Source organism: Epargyreus clarus, unplaced genomic scaffold (genome assembly GCF_041222505.1).
Source record: "Epargyreus clarus isolate Ecla_fem2 unplaced genomic scaffold, WU_Ecla_fem_2.2 ptg000033l, whole genome shotgun sequence".
In the NCBI taxonomy this organism is placed as follows: Eukaryota; Metazoa; Arthropoda; class Insecta; order Lepidoptera; family Hesperiidae; genus Epargyreus; species Epargyreus clarus.
Genome location: NW_027332238.1, coordinates 3,032,932 through 3,053,848, shown reverse-complemented (window position 1 = coordinate 3,053,848; position 20,917 = coordinate 3,032,932). Strand labels below are relative to the sequence as shown.

The window sequence follows — 20,917 nt, the reverse complement described above, 5'->3', positions numbered from 1 at the left end:
CGCAGATGGTCTCGTGAATATCTGGTTCAATTTCATCAAAGACATAAATGGTCACGCAATTCGCCTGAACCAAACGTGGGTGATGTAGTGTTAGTCATTGAGGATGACTTGCCCCCTGCAAGATGGCTTATTGTCGAAAAACATTGCGGTCCAGATCACATTACGAGAGTCGTGTCTTTACGTTGCAAAGGGTCTGTAATAAAAAGACCTATTTCAAAACTAATTGTATTACCCATAGCAAGTTAAAAAAGCATATTTTCTTATTAGATTGTGCTATGTTGTAATTTTAAGGCTATTATTTTTATTTCAATTGAATGTTTTTTAATTTAATTTAAGTTATTGAATTGTATACAGTCCGCTTATTTCGAAGTGCCCAATTGTCAACGTTTTTCATGGTGGGCGGTAATTTGGAGACATGATGTACTTAATTAACTTTAAGATTATGGACATTTTGTCCATGGTGGGCGGAATGTTTGACGTTCTTTGATTGACGTTCTTTATTTAACATATAATTTACTTTATGTCACAAATAGATGTCTCTGTACCAAAATTAGAACACGGTGACGAGATTTTTTTAATATTTAAAATTATATTAATATATAAGTAATTTTAAAATCTTTCACTTTTTTAACAAATCTAGGCCATATTTTAGTTTTTAAGTTCGTAATTTACGTGAATTTCTGCATAAAGAAATACTTTTTATACCTGTGAAAATTGAAAAATTATTTATTACAAAAATAAATAAATAAAAGGTTATCCGTTAGACGTATAATATCGATATTAATATAATAACCCCACTTGTTATTTATCGATGAATGGCAACTTTAACAAAATTTATAAGTTGATTTATCGACTAATTGTATCACAATATAAGAAGTTTAATCTTTCATTATTAATAATCGTATAAATAATATATTAATATAAGCTACATTATCGAAAGTGTTGCTACAAGCAATAATAATTATTATTCCGAAGAAAGTTAATGTTGGCAATTTTGTTTGGGGAATTCCCAAATTATGGACTAAATGACAGAAGATGATTAAAATGGAATATGTTACCAAAGACTATAAATAATACAGTAAGTACAGAACATACATATTGCAGGTGTATTAATAGCTTAAAGATGGCCGTACCACCATTGGTAGCTTGGCTTAAACTAAATTGTGCGACTCCGGTGGCACCACTCCCACACTTACTTCTGCATAATAATAGCAGTGTTAAGCGCTGCTGTATTCTGGTTTGAAGGGTGTGGTAAGGAAGACATAGGGACTTTTCCCACGCGTTCAAACTTAGTCCTCAAGAGTAACAGCGCATTTAGCCGACCTCTGGTATTATAGTCCGAGTAAAACTGCTAATCCGCTCTAAATATAGAAATGAATTGCGTCACCATAGCAAATTTTAGAACTACACTTGCTCGTAACAACTTCAGAGCGGACTAGTAGTTTGGCGAGATAGTTGATTACAGATGTCCATGAGTGGCAGTAGCAATTTTCCATCAGGTGGAATGCAATGCTCGTCTGGTACTCCTATATTATATAAATAAAAAAAATGAAAAATTTTTGGTACGTAATCGTGCGATAAAGATATTCAATTTCCCTTCTTTAATACTGTAGTCTTTGAAAAGCTATTATGTCACTGGCGGACCCATAGAGTATTATTATATATGTGGCGGACCACAGACTGAGTGGGGATGGCGATTCTATCCGAAAACGATCGATTCTTGAATCGATTCGAACCGAAATGTGATAAATCGAGGCCTGAAGAATCGATTGTCCAAAAATCGATCTTCGATCTTCTTAACTAGAACAGGGGGAATATAGCAAAAATAAAGGAGATCAGGACGAAACAAGCACTAAAATGCGTGTCCGTCAACAAAAATGTCTATAATACATGCAACCAACTTCGAAAAGATTGACTTTCGATCTTCTAGGATGAAAGATTCAATGAATCGACACTTTGCTGAAGATCGAATAAAATCATCGATTTTGGGCCCAAAAGATCGATTCTTCGATTAATCGATCTCAGATCGCAATCCCTAGAGGCATCCCTAAGACTGTCAGTGACATCATTACATACAATTATTCTTCTAGTCTCTAGTAGTCAGTTCAAAAATTAAAATCAAAGGTTTTCCTCAAATTTTGTATAGCGTATATAATGTATATGGAAATAAGAGTAATATAAAGTTTTCTATGGCGGTTTTTGTATTTTACACTACGTTTATTAATATTAAAGTAAGTAAATATTATATATTGGTTTTTTATTAAAGTCAAGTGGTTGCGTGTTTATAAAAATGTAAATCAGTAAAACAATGAACTGTGTGAATGACAGATAATTATGTGTTTACTTTCCTTCCTGTAATGAGGTTACTTTTAAACATTGGAAATTCCATTTTGAAAATTTCAAATAAAGAACATAGAGGTAAGGCTTGTGACTTCTTTATAAACGACTAGCTGACCCGGCAAACTTTGTACCGACTCAAAATCTATTTATCAAATATATTTCATATAAAATATAGCCTATGTTACTCGTAGATAATGTAGCTTTGGAATAGTGAAAGAATTTTTAAAATCGGTCCAGAAGTTTTTGAGCCTATTCATTACAAACAAACAAACAAAGTTTTCCTATTTATAATATGAGTGTAGACTAGCAGTACCCGCGGCTTCGCCCGCTTTTTATTCAAACATAATAAAATATAGCCTATAGCACTCCTTAATAGAGTAGCTTTCTGATTGTGAAAGAATATTCATGATTGGTTGAGTTTTTCCGAAGATTAACCTTTACAAACAAAGTTATAAATTTTACCTCTTAATAATATCAGTATAGATAATTATAAATATAAAATATTTTCAATATAAATAAATCTTCATACTTCTAAATATATATAAATCAAAGGTGACTTACTGACATAGTGATCTATCAACGCACAGCCCAAACCACTGGACGGATCGGGCTGACATTTGGCATGCAGGTAGATGTTATGACGTAGGCATCCGCTAAGAAAGGATTTTGATCAATTCTACCCCCAAGAGGATTAGATAGGGGATGAAAATATTACTTCGTAACGCAAGCGAAGCCGCGGGCAAAAGCTCGTTTATAATTTAGAAGTAGCCAACGAGCATACAGTCCACTTGATGGTAAGTGGTTAGTGCTGCCTATGGATTTGTAATAAACTCCAGGTTAGATTAGATTCTTATCTGAAGACGGCCACAAATGCAATGCTATATCTGAGTAATAAGAACAATTAGGAAGTATGTCTCCCTAACCATACTAGAAACCAGAACACAGTGCTTAACACGTGTTATAACAGAAATAGGTGTGGCAGTGATGCCGGAGTCGAACCACTAAGAGTTCTACCACCTTCAAATTTATTTATTTATTGCTAAGCCTGCGCTTTGTGTCCATCTGTCACAGGCTCTATCTCTTGAACCTTAATAGATAATCACTAGTAATTGTGAAAACTATGTCTCACTGTAGCAGGTATATTAACAAATACTAAAAACAAAAGATTTTCAAAATAAATGGGAGTTGCCATACAAGAAACTGCCATTTTTCTGTTTGTATATGAAACTGTAATAGGTAGAAGGTGGTAGAACCCTTTTGTGATTCGCTGTATTTAAGTGGTTTACTCAAAAAAGATGCCAAGGAGAACCTATTTCTGGCCCAATACTGTGTGAAAAAGCAGTTCAATTTAACGAAAAACTAGGAGGGACGTCTAATTTTCAAGCGAGCACTAAATTATATGGTTTTCATTTAACTGTACGTAAATTTGTATGACTGAATCAATATATGTATATGTACATTAGTTCGATTATCCGAAAATACCGGTTTTCCGAACACCCACGTCCCCCAATTAGTTCGGATAATCGACGCTCTACTGTACTAAAAACAAAAGATTTTCAAAATAGATGGGAGTTGCCATACAAGAAACTGCCATTTTTCTGTTTGTATATGAAACTGTAATAGGTAGAAGGTGGTAGAACCCTTTTGTGATTCGACTCCGGCGGCACCACCGCCACATCTATTTCTGTTATAACAGCAGTGTAGCGCTGCTGTGTTCTGGTTTGTAGTGTGGTGAGAGACATACTTATCCTAATAAAAAGGTAGATAGTTTAAATTTTCACACATTTTTTTACTTCTATGGCTGCTATGGTAACAAATATGAAAAATTTTAAAACAAACAAAAAATTACATGACCAATAACTTTTTATTGTCTTTATTACTATGTAAATAAGGATTTTTGAAACTTTGATTACTTTATTTCAGATACATGGAGATTACATGTATTAGAAGAATAAATTTATAAAACTTGTCAAGGAGCACTCAAAATTTGCAAAAACTTGACAGTATCTTGAGTAAGTGATCATCATCACCATCATCATCATCATCATCATTTACAAAAACCCATTACTAACCCACTGCTGGGCACGAGTCTCCTCAGGATGAGAAGGATTAGGCAATAGTCCACTGCGCTGGCCAAGTGCGGATTGGTAGACGTCACACAACTTTGAAAACCTATAAAATTTCTCAGGTATGCAGGTTTCCTCACAATTTCTCCGTCACTGTTAAAACAAGTCATAATTCATTTTTATGCACATAACTTTGAAAAATCAGCACGTTTGTCGGACTATAATGAAAGTTTATTTACAGAAACGCTGCCACAACTTCAGGGTCAGAAATAGCGGGTACAACTAAATTGAAATTTCAAATAAGACGATTCCTCATAACAGATGACCCCGTCAAGAAAAATATGGAAGGAAGATGTCATTTTTTAACTTATATGATGGTGAGTTGAGTAACTAAAGTATTATTTGAAGTTCCCTCTCGCCCTCTGTTCGACGGCGGCACCACTGTCACACCTATTTCTGTTATAACAGCGGTGTTAATAGCTATGTTCTGGTTTAAAGTATGGTAAGTGATAGACTTTTTCGAGGTGTTCCAGCTTAGTCCTCAAGGGTAGCGTATCTGTGGCCGACGTCAAGTTGGAAGCTTATCTGGGCTTGATTAAATATGTCCATGGGCAGCAGTAGCCACTTACTGTCAGATAGATCCCAAAACCGTCGAAAACAGCAGTTTATTGTATTGTATTGTGTAGCAACCCTGATTGTTTTAAAGATATTTTTATTTTTAGCAATTGTTGTGATAGCAACCCCGATTATACATACTCTGTATAAATTTCAAGTGTCTATCTTTAAAGGTTTAAGACAGCCCTGTGACAGATAGACTGACAGCGGGGGCTTAGTAATGGGGTAGTTTTGACCCTTTGAATACGGAACACTAAAAAGTAAATTGTATAAATTAACTTTTCAGGAATACAGCAACAAGTCTTTTGAAGAATTAAGATTGGAGGACTACAGTAATGGGGTCGGTCCGGAGAAGACACCCTTTCCCAGCGGTAAGTTTATCTTGATTTGGAAGGTGGTAGAACCCTCTAGGGTTCGACTCCAGCGGTACCACCGCCACACCTATGTCTGTTATAACAGCAGTGTAGCGCTGCTGTGTTCTGGTTTGAAGTGTGGTAAGGGAGACATACTTTTCCGAGGCGTTCCGGCTTAGTCGTCAAGGGTAGCGGCGCATCTGTGGTCGACCTCGGGTAGGAATATCTAATTCTACCTGGGGTTGATTACAGATATCCATGGGCGACAGTAGCCACTTATCATCAGGTGGACTGCATACTTGTCTGTGTTATAATGTAGTAACAAATTATTACTAATATTATTTAATTTAAATACTACTAACGACATCTGTTGTGTACATAGTATAAACGTTGTTGATTCGTAAATAAATGTCAGTCGTTGAAAAGCAAAGTGCACGTTATTTCACAGGTTATGGGCAATCGTCCTATTTTTCTTAGTAAATTAGTTTACAGTTTAAGAAAAGTGCTGAACTTTGTAAAAAAATGTCTATGAGCTATATCCAAAGTGTTCCCAAATTAAAAGGACGGCAAAATTATGACGAGTGGAGTTTTGCGGCCGAAAACCTATTGATACTTGAAGGAATGTTACATTACATCAAACCAATGGCGGCGGTCGAAAGAAAGCCAGAAGAAGATGCTAAAACAAGGGCAAAATTGGTTTTAACTATTGATACTGGATTGTACGTGCATATTAAAGAAACATCAAGTTCGGAAGAGTTATGGAAAAAGCTCAAGAATATGTTTGATGATTCGGGTTTTTCACGAAAGATAACCCTATTGCGACATCTAATATCAATTCGACAAGAAAATTGTGATACAATGACTTCGTATGTAACGCAAGTAATTGAGACAGCGCAGAGATTAAAAGGCACGGGTTTTGCAATTACAGATGAATGGATAGGGTCATTATTGCTCGCAGGTTTGCCAGAAAAATATAGTCCCATGATAATGGCCATTGAACACTCGGGTATTCAAATTACCACAGATACCATAAAGTCAAAGCTAATTGATATGGAGGTTTCAAATGTTATCGAGACAGATACCAGTGGCGCTGCATTCGCTGCGAAAAAACCGTACTGCAATCGAAAGAACACAATGAATCCTAATAAATATGGCACGACGTCAAATAAAGTGACAGATGAAAAGAAGACAATTACATGTTACAAATGTAAACAAATTGGTCATTTTAGAAATAATTGTCCATTAATGCAGAAAAATAAGCAAAGCAATGCATTTAGCGTGGTATTTTTGAATGGAAAATATAGCAGACATGAATGGTACGTTGATTCCGGCGCAAGTGCACATTAGCGATGCGCGATTGTTACTAAAAACAATCGAATTATTCGATTGTTATTGTGTTCGATTGTATTCGAATAACTATCGAAATTCTTCGATTGTATTCGAATAACTATCGAACAATCGAAATTGTTCGATTGTTGGTCGATTGTTCGATTGTTCATCGATTGTTCGATAGTTCGATTGTTCGTCGATTGTTCGATTGTTCGATAGTTCGATTGTTCGTCGATTGTTCGATAGTTCGATTGTTGGTCGATTGTTCGATTGTTCGTCGATTGTTCGATAGTTCGATTGTTGGTCGATTGTTCGATTGTTCGTCGATTGTTCGATTGTTGCTCGATTGTTTAGTACACGCAAAACTAGTAACAGCGCAGTCAAGCGATACGCGATTGTTACGTAAAAATACAACTATCGAAGCTATTTGGTTGTTGGTCAATTTTATTTAGTATACACAAAGCTACTAGCAGCGAGTAGCCCCTAAAGTCTGTGTTTAAGAAATCTGAGTCAGTCTTATATATTTGGTAGGGGAAGCGCACGTGCGTCGTGCACCCTTCCGCTGCTTCGTTGCATTTCGTTATTTAATGGTGCGTCCACACCTTGCTTCTCGCACTGCTCACTGCGCCTCGTGGCCACTCGCGTTGTTAACATTATTTTTCTTCAAAGATATAGTATTTCACCGATTAATTTTAATGTAACTATGAGTACATAATTTTTTGTGATAACTTTTATCTATAATATACGCTAAAAAGACATATTTTATATTTTCTGATAATCTTTTTCTATAATATGCGCCATGAAGACGTATATTATATTTTTCAGATGACCTCTTTTTGAAAACGTTGTCATGAAACGAACTTAGGGGATGACTACGACATCTGGATTATCGATGATACTCCATAGTATTTGATACAAAATGATTTATGGTATAATTATTTCTCAACAATATATACAATTGACTAAAATGTAATACAATACATTACATTTTCCAACCAGTGGCAAGTGACGATAGCTTTGCAACACGACGCACCTGCATATTGTCCTGAGCACACGTATGTGGCCGCGCGATATAATTTGTATTCGGTCGTCGATTGTTATTCCAAGGTCGATTTTTATTCGTACGTCGATTGTTATTTCAAGGTCGATTTTTATTCGAACGTCGATTGTTATTCGTACGTCGATTGTTATTCGTACGTCGATTGTTATTCGTACGTCGATTGTTATTCGAACGTCGATTGTTATTCGAACGTCGATTGTTATTCGATTGTTTTTTTGTTACTACGAATAAATCGACAATCGATTGTTGATTCCGTCGATTGTCGATTTATTCGATTGTTTTTTTTAGAACAATCGCCCATCGCTAGTGCACATATGACGGCGGTAAAAGATTGGATAAACAATGCAAATTATTCGCCGAGTTTATCAAGTATTACTGTTGCGAACAATACAGTTGTGCCAGTTTTGTGTTCTGGAAACGTACAGATAACGACGGATTATAACTACGAAATCACTGTTAAAGATGTGCTATGTGTGCCGAGTCTAACAACAAATTTATTATCAGTGAGCGAATTGATCAAAAATGGAAACAATGTAATTTTTTGAGCAAAGTCACTGTTACATACGTAATAAGAATAATGTGTTGGTAGCAACTGCAGTGTCTACTAATGGTGTTTACAAGCTTCAAACTAAAGAGGCAGATTGTTGCTTAGTAGCACAGACGTCAGTATCTGCGAAGATGTGGCACAGGAGGCTAGCACATATTAACAGCGGCGATTTGAATAAGATGAAAAATGGAACTGTGAATGGATTGACATTTGATGGTACTAGTGACATGACGAAGGACAAATGTGTAATTTGTTGCGAAGGTAAACAGTCAAGACTACCATTTTCACGTGTCACAGAAAGGAGTACTGAGACATTACAGGTCATACATGCAGATGTTTGCGGTGCAATGGAAATAAAATCCATTGGAGGAGCCCGGTATTTTCTATTGTTTATAGATGATTATAGTCGTATGACTTTCATATACTTCTTGAAGAATAAAGATGAAGTATTTACTAAATTCAAAGAATTTAGAATGATGATTGAAAATCAACAGAATAAGAAAATAAAGATTCTACGCACGGACAATGGTGGTGAATTTTGTAGTAAAGAAATGAAGAATTACTTGATAACAAATGGTATTATTCATCAGAAAACCGTTGCTTATACGCCGGAACAAAATGGTGTCTGTGAAAGGGCTAATCGAACAATTGTTGAGAAGGCAAGATGCATGTTGTTTGACGCAAAGCTCGGTAAACAGTTTTGGGCTGAAGCAACAAACACTGCTGTATATCTTAAAAATCGCTCTCCAACTTCAAGCCTTGAAAATATGACACCATATGAAGCGTGGTACAAAAAGAAACCAGATTTAAGTCATGTTCGTCTGTTTGGAAGCCCAGTGATGGCCCACATACCCAAAGAGAGAAGATTAAAGTGGGATAAAAAGGCCGAGCAATACATTCTTGTTGGCTATGCAGACAATGTAAAAGGATATCGTGTTTATGTACCAAATAAAAATGAAATCATCATAAAGAGAGATATAATAGTCATGGAGGGAAAAGAGGATAGTGAAAAAATGGAAGAGAAGGCTATATGGATTCAGAATGAAGAAAAGAACTTGATTCAAGGAACTGATACAACTCATGATTCACAGGAATTAGGTGAAGAGAGCAGAGATTCAGTGGGGGACAATACCTTGATGAATGAATCTCTGGCCAGTACAAGTTCTGACTCATCGGCTTATGTGGATCCATATGAGACTACAGATAATACTTCAACAGACTCAGTTATACCAACAGATATTTCAACAGGTGAGTTACAAGCTCTAGAAGACGTTGAAGTAGTTGAGAATAAGAGAGTGAGACGTCCACCAAATCGCTATGGATATACAAACATGTGTACTTCAAACAACTTGCCAGATGCTGAGGATATTGACTTCTCTGAAGCGCTGCGTGGGCCTGAAGCAGAGCAATGGAAGCTGGCCATGCGTGAGGAGCTACAGGCATTTGAGTACAATGAGGCATGGGATCTCATAGATGTACCAAGCGATAGTTCAATTGTGCAGAGCAAGTGGGTCTTTAAAAAGAAGTTTGATGTTAACAATAAAGTAAGATATCGTGCTAGATTGGTGGCAAAAGGGTTTTCACAACGAAGAGGTATTGACTATGAGGATACCTTCTCCCCTGTTGTAAAACATTCTACCCTTAGAATGCTATTTGCTCTATGTGTACAATGGGGTATGGACATAACACATCTTGATGTGACTACGGCGTTTTTAAATGGATACTTAAAAGAAAACATTTGTATGGCTATTCCTGAAGGATATGAATGTAAAGATAAAGGTAAAGTTTTAAAATTTAAGAAAGCTATTTATGGGCTTAAACAATCATCTTTAATGTGGTTTGAAAGGGTGAAAGATTGTTTAGATAGACTAGGTTTTAAAACAAGTTCTTATGAACAATGTTTATTTACAAAATTAAGTAATAATGTTAAATTAATTGTAGCAGTACATGTTGATGATTTTTTGATTTTCTCTACATGTAAAAATGAGACAGAAAAATTGATAAATGCACTAAATACAGAATTTAAGATTAAAGATCTAGGTTGTGTAAAAAACTATTTAGGTATGAGGATTAATGTAAACAAGAAGTCTAATACTATAACAATTGATCAACAGCAGTATATAGAACAATTGTTATTAAGATTTGATATGTCTAACTGTAGATCAATAGATACTCCTATAGAATGCAAGCTAAATCTTGAAAAAGCAGAAAATTGTATAACAAATGTACCTTATCAAAGACTTATAGGAAGTTTAATGTATTTAGCTGTCATGTCTCGACCTGATATTTCATATTCCATTAGCTACTTGAGTCAATTCAATAATAGTTACAATGAAACTCATTACAATCATGCAAAGAGAATATTAAGATATTTACAGAAAACTAAACATTATTGTTTAAAATACAGTAGAGATAATTTAAATTTAAAAGGCTTTGTTGATGCTGATTGGGCTGGTGACATGTTAGACAGGAAGTCTTATACTGGCTTCTGCTTTACCATGTGTGGGTCTGTGATATCATGGCAGAGTAGAAAACAGAAGACGGTTTCGTTATCTAGCACAGAAGCTGAATATGTAGCATTATCAGAGGCAACTAGAGAAGCCATATATTTAAGAAATTTGTTTTACGAGATTACAGGTAAACTATGTACCATAACATTACATTGTGATAACCAAAGTGCATTGAAATTGGCAACTAGTTCACAATCACCCAATAGAACAAAACATATTGATGTACGTTATCATTATGTCAAAGAAGCTATAAAAAATAATTTAGTTAAAGTTATGTATGTATCGACTCAAGATATGCCTGCAGATTTATTGACCAAAGGCTTATTTTCAAATAAACATCATAAATTCTTGGAAATGATAGGTCTTGTTCCTCAGTGAGATTTTGTTTTATTTAGTTAGAGAATTTATGTTTTTAAGTTTATTGTAATATTTCGTTAAGTAGGGGTGTTATAATGTAGTAACAAATTATTACTAATATTATTTAATTTAAATACTACTAACGACATCTGTTGTGTACATAGTATAAACGTTGTTGATTCGTAAATAAATGTCAGTCGTTGAAAAGCAAAGTGCACGTTATTTCACAGTCTGCTACTCCAGTTATAAAGTAGGCTAGAATTACAATGTAAATATATTTTAATGAAGAAACATTCTTAATAAAGTTTGCTTGCTTATTTTAATACATTTTCCGCTACTTTACTTTGTTTTTTGGAAAAGAAATACGAAATATTTTCCGACACCCCCTTCTTTAGATGAAATTTAGCTCGAATCCCTCCCCCTAAACACCTTATGTTAATGGACGTCCCTAATAATTATGTTTCAGAATTCAAACCAAAGCGGACCAGTGGAGCGATGGAGACAGAGGGCCTCATAATCAACATATACAACTGTATAGTAAGCCCTAACACAAGAACTACGAACACACAACCAAAAGGTCAACCTTTTATACAAAAAAACATACATACTAACAGTGGTGTAACCCAGGATACTGCAAACAGAACTATTAATATATACAACTATATACCTGAGGTAAATGGTTTGTCAAGACCGAGGGTGGTTAGGTTCGGATCTAAGAACTTTAATAGAAGTGACAGTTGCCATAACAAAATTAAATCTTACAGCTCAAAAACAATGTTTGATTTTGATGCTTCTAAAATGCAGGTTAGGGCTGAACCTGGGACTTCTGGCTTTAAACCCACTTTCGGGGTGAGTGCCTCCGGCATAAAGTCGATCACAGCTGAACCTGGGACTTCCAGTTCAGACCCTTTTTGGCCCAGTACTTTAAACACAAAGTCGTCTACACCTGAACCTGGGACCTGTGGCTTTAACCCCACTTTCGGGGTGAGTGCCTCCAACACAATGTCTACACCTAAACTTGAGACCTCTGGCTTTAAACCCACTTTCAGTTTGAATGCTTCCAACACAAAGTCGACCACAGCTGAACCTGGGACTTTCAGTTCGGTCCCTTTTTGGCCCAGTACTTCCAACACAAAGTCGTCTACACCTGAACCTGGGACCTCTGGCTTTAAACCCACTTTCGGGGAGAGTGGCTTCGGCACACAGTCGACCACAGCTGAACCTGGGACTTCCAGTTCGGACCCTTCTTGGCCCAGTACTTCAAACACAAAGTCGTCTACACCTGAACCTGGGACCTCTGTCTTTAAACCCACTTTCGGGTTGAGTGCCTCCAACACAATGTCTACACCTAAACCTGGGACCTCTGGCTTTAAACCCACTTTCGGGGTGAGTGCCTCTAATACAATGTCTACACCTGAACCTGGGACCTCTATCTTTAAACCCACTTTCGTGGTGAGTGCCTCCAACACAACGCCTACACCTGAACCTGGGACCTCTGGCTTTAAACCCACTTTTGGGGTGAGTGGCTCTGGCACAAAGTCGACCACAGCTGAACGTGGGACTTCCAGTTCGAACCCTTTTTGGCCCAGTACTTCGAACACAAAGTCGTCTACACCTGAACCTGGGACCTCTGGCTTTCAACCCACTTTCGGGGTTACTGCTTCCAGCCCAAAGACGTCTACCACTGAAGCTGGGACTTCTGGCCTTAAACCAAATAGCGGGATAAGTGTATCTAACATGAAATCCTCTACAGCTGAACCTGGGACTTCCAGTTCAAATTATTTTAAACGGTGCACCCCTGCAAATTGGTCTAGATCTGAACCTGGGACTTCTGTTGCTAAACCCACTTCTGTGGTGAGTGGCTCCAGCACAAAGTCATCTACAACTGAACCTGGGACTTGCAATTTGCTGTCTTCAGTCTTTGGTTCCAGTAATTCTACCACAAAGTCGTCTACACCTGAACCTGGGACCTCTGTCTTTAAACCCACTTTCGGGGTGAGTGCCTCCAACACAATGTCTACACCTAAACCTGGGACCTCTGGCTTTAACCCCACTTTCAGGGTGAGTGGCTCCGGCACAAACTCGACCGCAGCTGAACCTGGGACTTCTAGTTCGGACCATTTTTGGCCCAGTACTTCCAACACAAAGTCGTCTACACCTGAACCTGGGACCTCTGGCTTTAAACCCACTTTCGGGGTGAGTGGCTCCGGCACAAACTCGACCGCAGCTGAACCTGGGACTTCTAGTTCGGACCATTCTTGGCCCAGTACTTCCAATACAAAGTCGTCTACACCTGAACCTGGGACCTCTGGCTTTAAACCCACTTTCAGTTTGAATGCTTCCAACACAAAGTCGACCGCAGCTGAACCAGGGACTTCCAATTTACAGTCTTCAGCATTTTGCTCCACTAATTCTAACACACAGTCGTCTACACCTGAACCTGGGACCTCTGGCTTTAAACCCACTTTCAGTTTGAATGCTTCCAACACAAAGTCGACCGCGGCTGAACCAGGGACTTCCAATTTACAGTCTTCAGTATTTTGCTCCACTAATTCTAACACACAGTCGTCTACACCTGAACCTGGGACCTCTGGCTTTAAACCCACTTTCAGTTTGAATGCATCCAACACAAAGTCGACCGCAGCTGAACCAGGGACATCCAATTTACAGTCTTCAGTATTTTGCTCCACTAATTCTAACACACAGTCGTCTACACCTGAACCTGGCACCTCTGGCTTTAAACCCACTTTCAGTTTGAATGCTTCCAACACAAAGTCGACCGCAGCTGAACCAGGGACTTCCAATTTACAGTCTTCAGTATTTTGCTCCACTAATTCTAACACACAGTCGTCTACACCTGAACCTGGGACCTCTGGCTTTAAACCCACTTTCAGTTTGAATGCTTCCAACACAAAGTCGACCGCAGCTGAACCAGGGACTTCCAATTTACAGTCTTCAGTATTTTGCTCCACTAATTCTAACACACAGTCGTCTACACCTGAACCTGGGACCTCTGGCTTTAAACCCACTTTCAGTTTGAATGCTTCCAACACAAAGCCGACCGCAGCTGAACCAGGGACTTCCAATTTACAGTCTTCAGTATTTTGCTCCACTAATTCTAACACACAGTCGTCTACACCTGAACCTGGGACCTCTGGCTTTAAACCCACTTTCAGTTTGAATGCTTCCAACACAAAGTCGACCGCAGCTGAACCAGGGACTTCCAGTTTACCGTTTTCAGTCTTTGGCTCCAGTAATTCTAACACACAGTCGACTACAGCTAAACCTAGGACTTATGACTTTTCATTCGTGTTTGGTTCTTCCAACACGGAATCATCTACTGATAAACCTCGGCCTTCTAGTTCAAATTCTTCAAGATTTGTGCCCAGTACCTTCAACACAAAGTCATCTACATCTCAACCTAGGACTTCTGGTGCTAAACCCACTTTCGGAGTTACTGCTTCCAGCACAAAGTCGACCACCACAGCTGAACCTCGGACTTGCAAGCCGAATCCTTTTACATTTTGGCCCAGTACTTCCAACCCCAAGTCGTTTACAGCTGAACCTGGGACTTCTGGCGCTAAACCCACTTTCGGGGTTACTGCTTCCAACCCCAAGTCGTTTACAGCTGAACCTGGGACTTCTGGTGCTAAAGCCACTTTCGGGGTTACTGCTTCCAACCCGAAGTCGTTTACAGCTGAACCTGGGACTTCTGGTGCTAAACCCACTTTCGGGGTTACTGCTTCCAACCCCAAGTCGTTTACAGCTGAACCTGGGACTTCTGGTGATAAACCCACTTTCGGGGTTACTGCTTCCAACCCCAAGTCGTTTACAGCTGAACCTGGGACTTCTGGTGCTAAACCCACTTTCGTGGTTACTGCTTCCAGCACAAAGTCATCTACAGCTGAACCTGGGACTTCTGGTGATAAACCCTCTTTCGGGGTTACTGCTTCCAACCCCAAGTCGTTTACAGCTGAACCTGGGACTTCTGGCGCTAAACCCACTTTCGGGGTTACTCCTTCCAGCACAAAGTCGACCACAGCTGAACCTAAGACTTCCGGTTCAGATGCTTTTACATTTTGGCCCAGTTCTTCCAACCCCAAGTCGGCTACAGCTGAACTTGGGACATCTGGCTTTAAACCCACTTTCGGGGTGACTAGCTCCGGCACAAAGTCATCTACACTTGAACCTGGGACTTCTGGCTTTAAAACCACTAGCGGGATTAGTGCACCCAACATGAAGTCCTCTACCTTTGAAACTGGGACTTGCAATTTACTGTCTTCAGTCTTTGGCTCCAGTAATTCTAACACACAGCCGTCGGCACCTGAACCTGGGACCTCTGGTTTAAAACCCACTTTCGGGGTGAGTGCTTCTAACACAAAGTCGACCGCAGCTGAACCTGGGACTTCCAGTTCAAATTCTTTTAAACGTTGGACCCCTGCTTTCAGCGCAAATTCGCCTAGAACTGAACCTGGGACTTCTGGTGCTAAACCCACTTTGGTGGTTACTGCTTCCAGCACTAAGTCGACCACAGTTGAACCTGTGACCTCTGGCTTTAAACCCACTTTCGAGGTGAGTGGCTCCAACACAAAATCATTCCTTGAGCCTAGGACGGACACGTTAAATCCATTTACGTTTGGATTAGTCGAGCCCTATACTTTTAATACGAAATCGAATACAGATACAAGCACAGGATCACAAATAGCTGTAGTCTCAAACACAGCTGTTTCTAATCCTGTACCTGTGGTCTCAGACACTACAGATTCTAATGCTGTACCTGTAGTCTCAGACACTACTGCTTCTGTACCTGTAGTCTCAGACACTAATGCTTCTGTACCTGTAGTCTCAGACACTACTGCTTCTGTACCTGTAGTCTCAGACATTACTGATCATGTACCTGTAGTCTCAGACACTACTGCTACTGTACCTGTAGTCTCAGACACTACTGCTTCTGTACCTGTAGTCTCAGACATTACTGATCATGTACCTGTAGTCTCAGACACTACAGTTTCTAATGCTGTATCCGTAGTCTCAGACACTACTGCTTCTGTACCTGTAGTCTCAGACACTACTGCTTCTGTACCTGTAGTCTCAGACATTACTGATCATGTACCTGTAGTCTCAGACACTACTGCTTCTGTATCTGTAGTCTCAGACACTACTGCTTCTGTACCTGTAGTCTCAGACACTACTGCTTCTGTACCTGTAGTCTCAGAAACTAATGCTTCTGTACCTGTAGTCTCAGACACTACTGCTTCTGTACCTGTAGTCTCAGACATTACTGATCATGTACCTGTAGTCTCAGACACTACTGCTTCTGTACCTGTAGTCTCAGACACTAATGCTTCTGTACCTGTAGTCTCAGACACTACTGCTTCTGTACCTGTAGTCTCAGACATTACTGATCATGTACCTGTAGTCTCAGACACTACTGCTTATGTACCTGAAGCCTCAGATACCACTGCTTCTACACCTGTAGTCTCAGACACTACTGCTTCTGTATCTGTAGTCTCAGACACTACTATTTCTGACCCTGTACCTGTAGTGTCAGACACAGCTATTTCTAATTCTGAACCTGCAGTTACAGGCACTTCTACTGTGATTATGTACTTGTAGTCTCAGATACTACTGTTTCTAATCAAAATGTACAGGAACAGGCCAGGAGTCTCAGAAACAGCTATTTCTAATTTTCTACCTATAGTCTCAGACATAGACTTAGACATTGATGAATGAGACACTGAATTTGTTACTGGAAGAGTTTCAGTAACCACCGCTACTAGATCTTATAAAGCTAAGCCTCACAGCTCGGACACTTTCAATTCTGACTCTGACTTAATAAATAAATAGATAAATTAGACTGGATTACCAGTGACGTCATATTTTCTAACTCAATTGAAATCAGAATCTCCACTTTCTAAATTAAATAATACGAATTTTTGAGCATGTTTTTCATAGAACTATGTTTTCAGAGGGCTCATAATCACAATTTTTGACTTATAACGCTTCAATTTAGGGTATTATTGTAAGAATAAAACGAATTCTACCTCCAATTATATTGTTACGTAATGTATGTTAAGTTACTAGATTAAAGCCCGCTCCACATTCTCGCGAGAATCTCGCGAGAACGCGAGAAAAGCACGAGAAACGAGAATGTGGAGTACGAAACGGGTTTTTCTTGCGTTCTCGGAAGATTCTCGCGAGAATGTGAAGCGGGCTTGGGTGGGTTGCATCGAAAGCCTGTTTAAAGTTTGCGTTAAAGTTAAATATAACAATAATTTTGAGGGTAACAATGGAATATAACCATTCTGTGTTGCCTAATTCTATTCTAATGGCGATGACAGCGACAAACGACATTATGACAATTAAATTAGAATTCTATTCTAATGTATTTGTCATAATGCTGTCATCGCGCTTATCGCTGTCATCACCATTTTTGGTCGATGTTGACGGATACGGAAGTTGACAATTACTATAACTATAACTTTAACTTTAATGTTAAGTGTTAGTTATGACGCAATTTGAACTTCAAAATGGTGGAACTAAATAATTTTTAACAAAGGGTTTGACGGTTTAAGCTTTTGTAAATGTTAAAGTTACGTGATGCAACCCACCCTAAGTTGATTAGAAATAAGATATAAATGAATAGTTTTACACAAAATTAAAAAGCTTTACTTGTGTACTAAAGAAGTTATACTTCTTTAGTGTAATTAAAATATTGATAATATTCTGCTTAAACTTCTTGGAATGGTTAATAATTATAGATTAAAAACTAAAAACCATGCTAAAATCGCATCGAAAATCGGTAATCCTGATTCCTGACGATCCTTTTGAGGTGAATGGGATAAAATTATTCAAATCGTGTATTGTCATCGGTTCTTGACAATTGTTCAAAATATTAAAATTAATCGGACCGTTCAAAGGGGTAAAAATCGAGTTCAAAGATTCCGTTACATACATACAGGTCAAGCTGATAAAAGCGTGGTAAAAAGCGTATATACTTATGTAAGAAGTTACACTTCTTTGGCTTTCGCTGATTAAAAATTAGAAAAGCGTGCGTATACAGCGCAAATTTATCAAGCGGGCCTTCGTAGCAAAATCCTAAAATAAGTAATTGCCTATTTTGACGAAAACTGCACTATTTTCAAAAATCAATTTCTATAAAAGTATCTGCAACTAAATTATGGTGTTAATTGTTTTTGTAATTCTTGTAATCACACCATTTGACACAAACGCCCAAAGAAGTGTAACTTCAATAATATTTAAGTGAGTACGTATAAGAAGTTTAACTTCTCTATGTGTACATTAGTACACACACTTCTCTAAATTAGAATCTGATTTATTATGTGACATTTTTATGTATTTTTACGGCTAATGTTTTGATTTTGCGCTTATTGTAGTAAATGTTTTAATTTTCCAAAAAGTATCAAACTTTTAAAAGAGCTTTTATTTTATGTTACGTCATTTTATAATTATCATAAGTATAGATAGATATAGTGTGAAAAACTTTTCTGTGCGTGTGGGGGTTTGCGAAAAGAGGGATTTGTTGTCAACTTCAAGAGCGTCTTCAAGATATATGATTTTAGACTAAAATTATCGCGGAATTGAGACATTTTATTATGTAACGGGTACTCACGATATGCGTTTATTTTATTATTTATTGCCGATATTTCGACCCAGTTGCATGGATCGTGGTCACGGCGAAACTGAGGTGGCGGGGAGAAACCGTTGACAAGTACTAGTGGTAGATTAATCTATCTACCCCACGTCTAGTTCGTTTTTCTTTTCTAGGTTTCATATCACGACACACAACACTAACAATATCCTTACGCACCGTACTTTGCACTATTTGTGACTTGCATAAACTACTTGCCGTGACCACGATCCATGCAACTGGGTCGAAATATCGGCAATAAAAAACGCATATCGTGAGTACCCGTTACATAATAAAACGTCTTCAAGATGTTTTTATTTCTTTGGCAAAGAGATCTCCCTATGAGTTTGGTCTATGCCCGGACAGCGGCCGTGCTACGACAGTCTCAGTTCAGACCTTGTATATGTACAAGATGTTTAGAAAACTTCGATAGCGTGATTCAGACTCGTGGCGCCAACTCTTAACGAGTGCGGGAAGTCTTATTATCTTACATATAAAATTCTCTTGTCACAATGTTACTTACCGTACTCCTCCGAAACGGCTTTACCGATTTTCACGATATTTTATATGCATATTCAGTAGGCCTGAGAATCGGCTACTATCTATTTTTCATACCGCTAAGTGATAAGGGTTGTTCATCCTTAACATTTTTTTATTTATATGGCAACAACGTTTGCCGGGTCAGCTAGTTTGTCAATAAATTGAATATATTTTTACGTTGGATATTATTAGAAAATTGTAATATTATATTAAATACTGAATACTGATAAAAATCGTCATTATTTTCCACTTTTTAAGTAGTTTTCACAACTTAGCAACATTATCACCAGTTTCTCTACCGCACAGAAAAGTTTGTCGGACTATAGATTGGTTATTGAAAAGCAGTGAAACTGCCAAAACGATTTTTGTTTCCAATTTAACACAGTATGTGATTTATAATTGTGCCATAAAAACCAGTTATTTTTAAGTTAGTTATACATATTATGTTATAGTCCGCGTAAAACTGCTAGTCCGCGCTGAATATAGAAATGAATTGCGTCGCCATAACAAATTGTATGACTACACCTGCTCGCAACAACTTCAGAGCGGACTAGCAGTTTGGCGCGGACTATACAATAATTAATAATGCATTTGTAATTCCATCCGTCGATAATTGAGCTTGCATGCATTTTAATCAAGATAATCTCTTTCTAATAATATAGGAGCAGCAGACGAGCATGCAGTCCACCTGATGGTAAGTGGCTACTGCTGCCCATGGACATCTGTAATCAACCCCAGATAAGATTAGATTCCTATCTGAATCGGCCACAGATGTACCGCTAGCCAAGAGAATCAAGATGGAAAGGAATGTTCTGCGTGTTGTGTCTATGTGTGTTCATGGCACCCACAGGAATCCTAGTGTGGGGCTGTGAGTGTAGAATGCGAATTTATATGCAAGCTTACCAAAATGTGATTTTAAGCGTATATTTGTTAATTATTTAAAATAATAACAAATATTTTAAATAAATGTTTTGATGTATAGAAAATACTTTTTGAATATACTATTTTTGTCTTTTTATATGAATAAGTAAGATACTGTACCTGTATTGTGCTTTTATTGTTATTTTGTATTTTTATTAAAATGATACAAAAATTGCGTTTTTTTTTTTCATCTATATTATTTCTATTTTTTTTATGAGTAGCAGACGAGCATGCAGTCCACCTGGTGGTAAGCTACTGCCGTATGGACATCTGTAATCAACCCCACCAGTAGTGGTTGATTTATATCAGACCACACCGTTTTGTCAGTCAAATCATATCAATCATATTTAATCTATAGGTACCTCTATCTATAGGTATTCCTTATTCAATCTCGGGCCCCTGTGAGGCCATAGAGCCCCAAATGACTAATATATTTACTTACTAGGTGATCCGGCAAACCTGGTGTTGCCATATAAATAAAAAAATGTTAAGGGTGAACAACCCTTATCACTTAGGGGCATAGATTAGTAAAGATTACTCACTCCTAACAAGAAAATGTACCCAGTTATGAGAATTGAAATAGTTGTATAAAAAAGTTTTGCCACGTCTCCGTGCTAAAATGTCCCTA

The 20,917-nt window shown here is 37.9% G+C and overlaps 1 protein-coding gene across 6 annotated transcripts; it reads left to right on the top strand.

Annotated features, from left to right (window-relative positions):
* The first annotated feature begins 2,092 nt into the window (after positions 1-2,092).
* Positions 2,093-20,477, top strand: LOC140755687 (uncharacterized). Of its 6 annotated transcripts, none has more exons than XM_073091007.1 (6): positions 2,093-2,231; positions 4,264-4,528; positions 4,648-4,783; positions 5,308-5,392; positions 11,644-11,754; positions 11,982-20,477. In XM_073091007.1, the coding sequence occupies exon 6, from the start codon at positions 12,180-12,182 to the stop codon at positions 16,791-16,793; it is 4,614 nt and encodes a 1,537-aa protein (XP_072947108.1). In that variant the 5' UTR covers positions 2,093-2,231; positions 4,264-4,528; positions 4,648-4,783; positions 5,308-5,392; positions 11,644-11,754; positions 11,982-12,179; the 3' UTR covers positions 16,794-20,477. The 6 variants fall into 6 exon arrangements, with proteins under 6 accessions (XP_072947108.1, XP_072947107.1, XP_072947104.1 ...); XM_073091006.1 differs by having other exon boundaries at positions 11,644-15,291; positions 15,361-20,477; XM_073091003.1 differs by having other exon boundaries at positions 4,264-4,352; positions 11,644-20,477.
* The last annotated feature ends 440 nt before the right edge of the window (positions 20,478-20,917 follow it).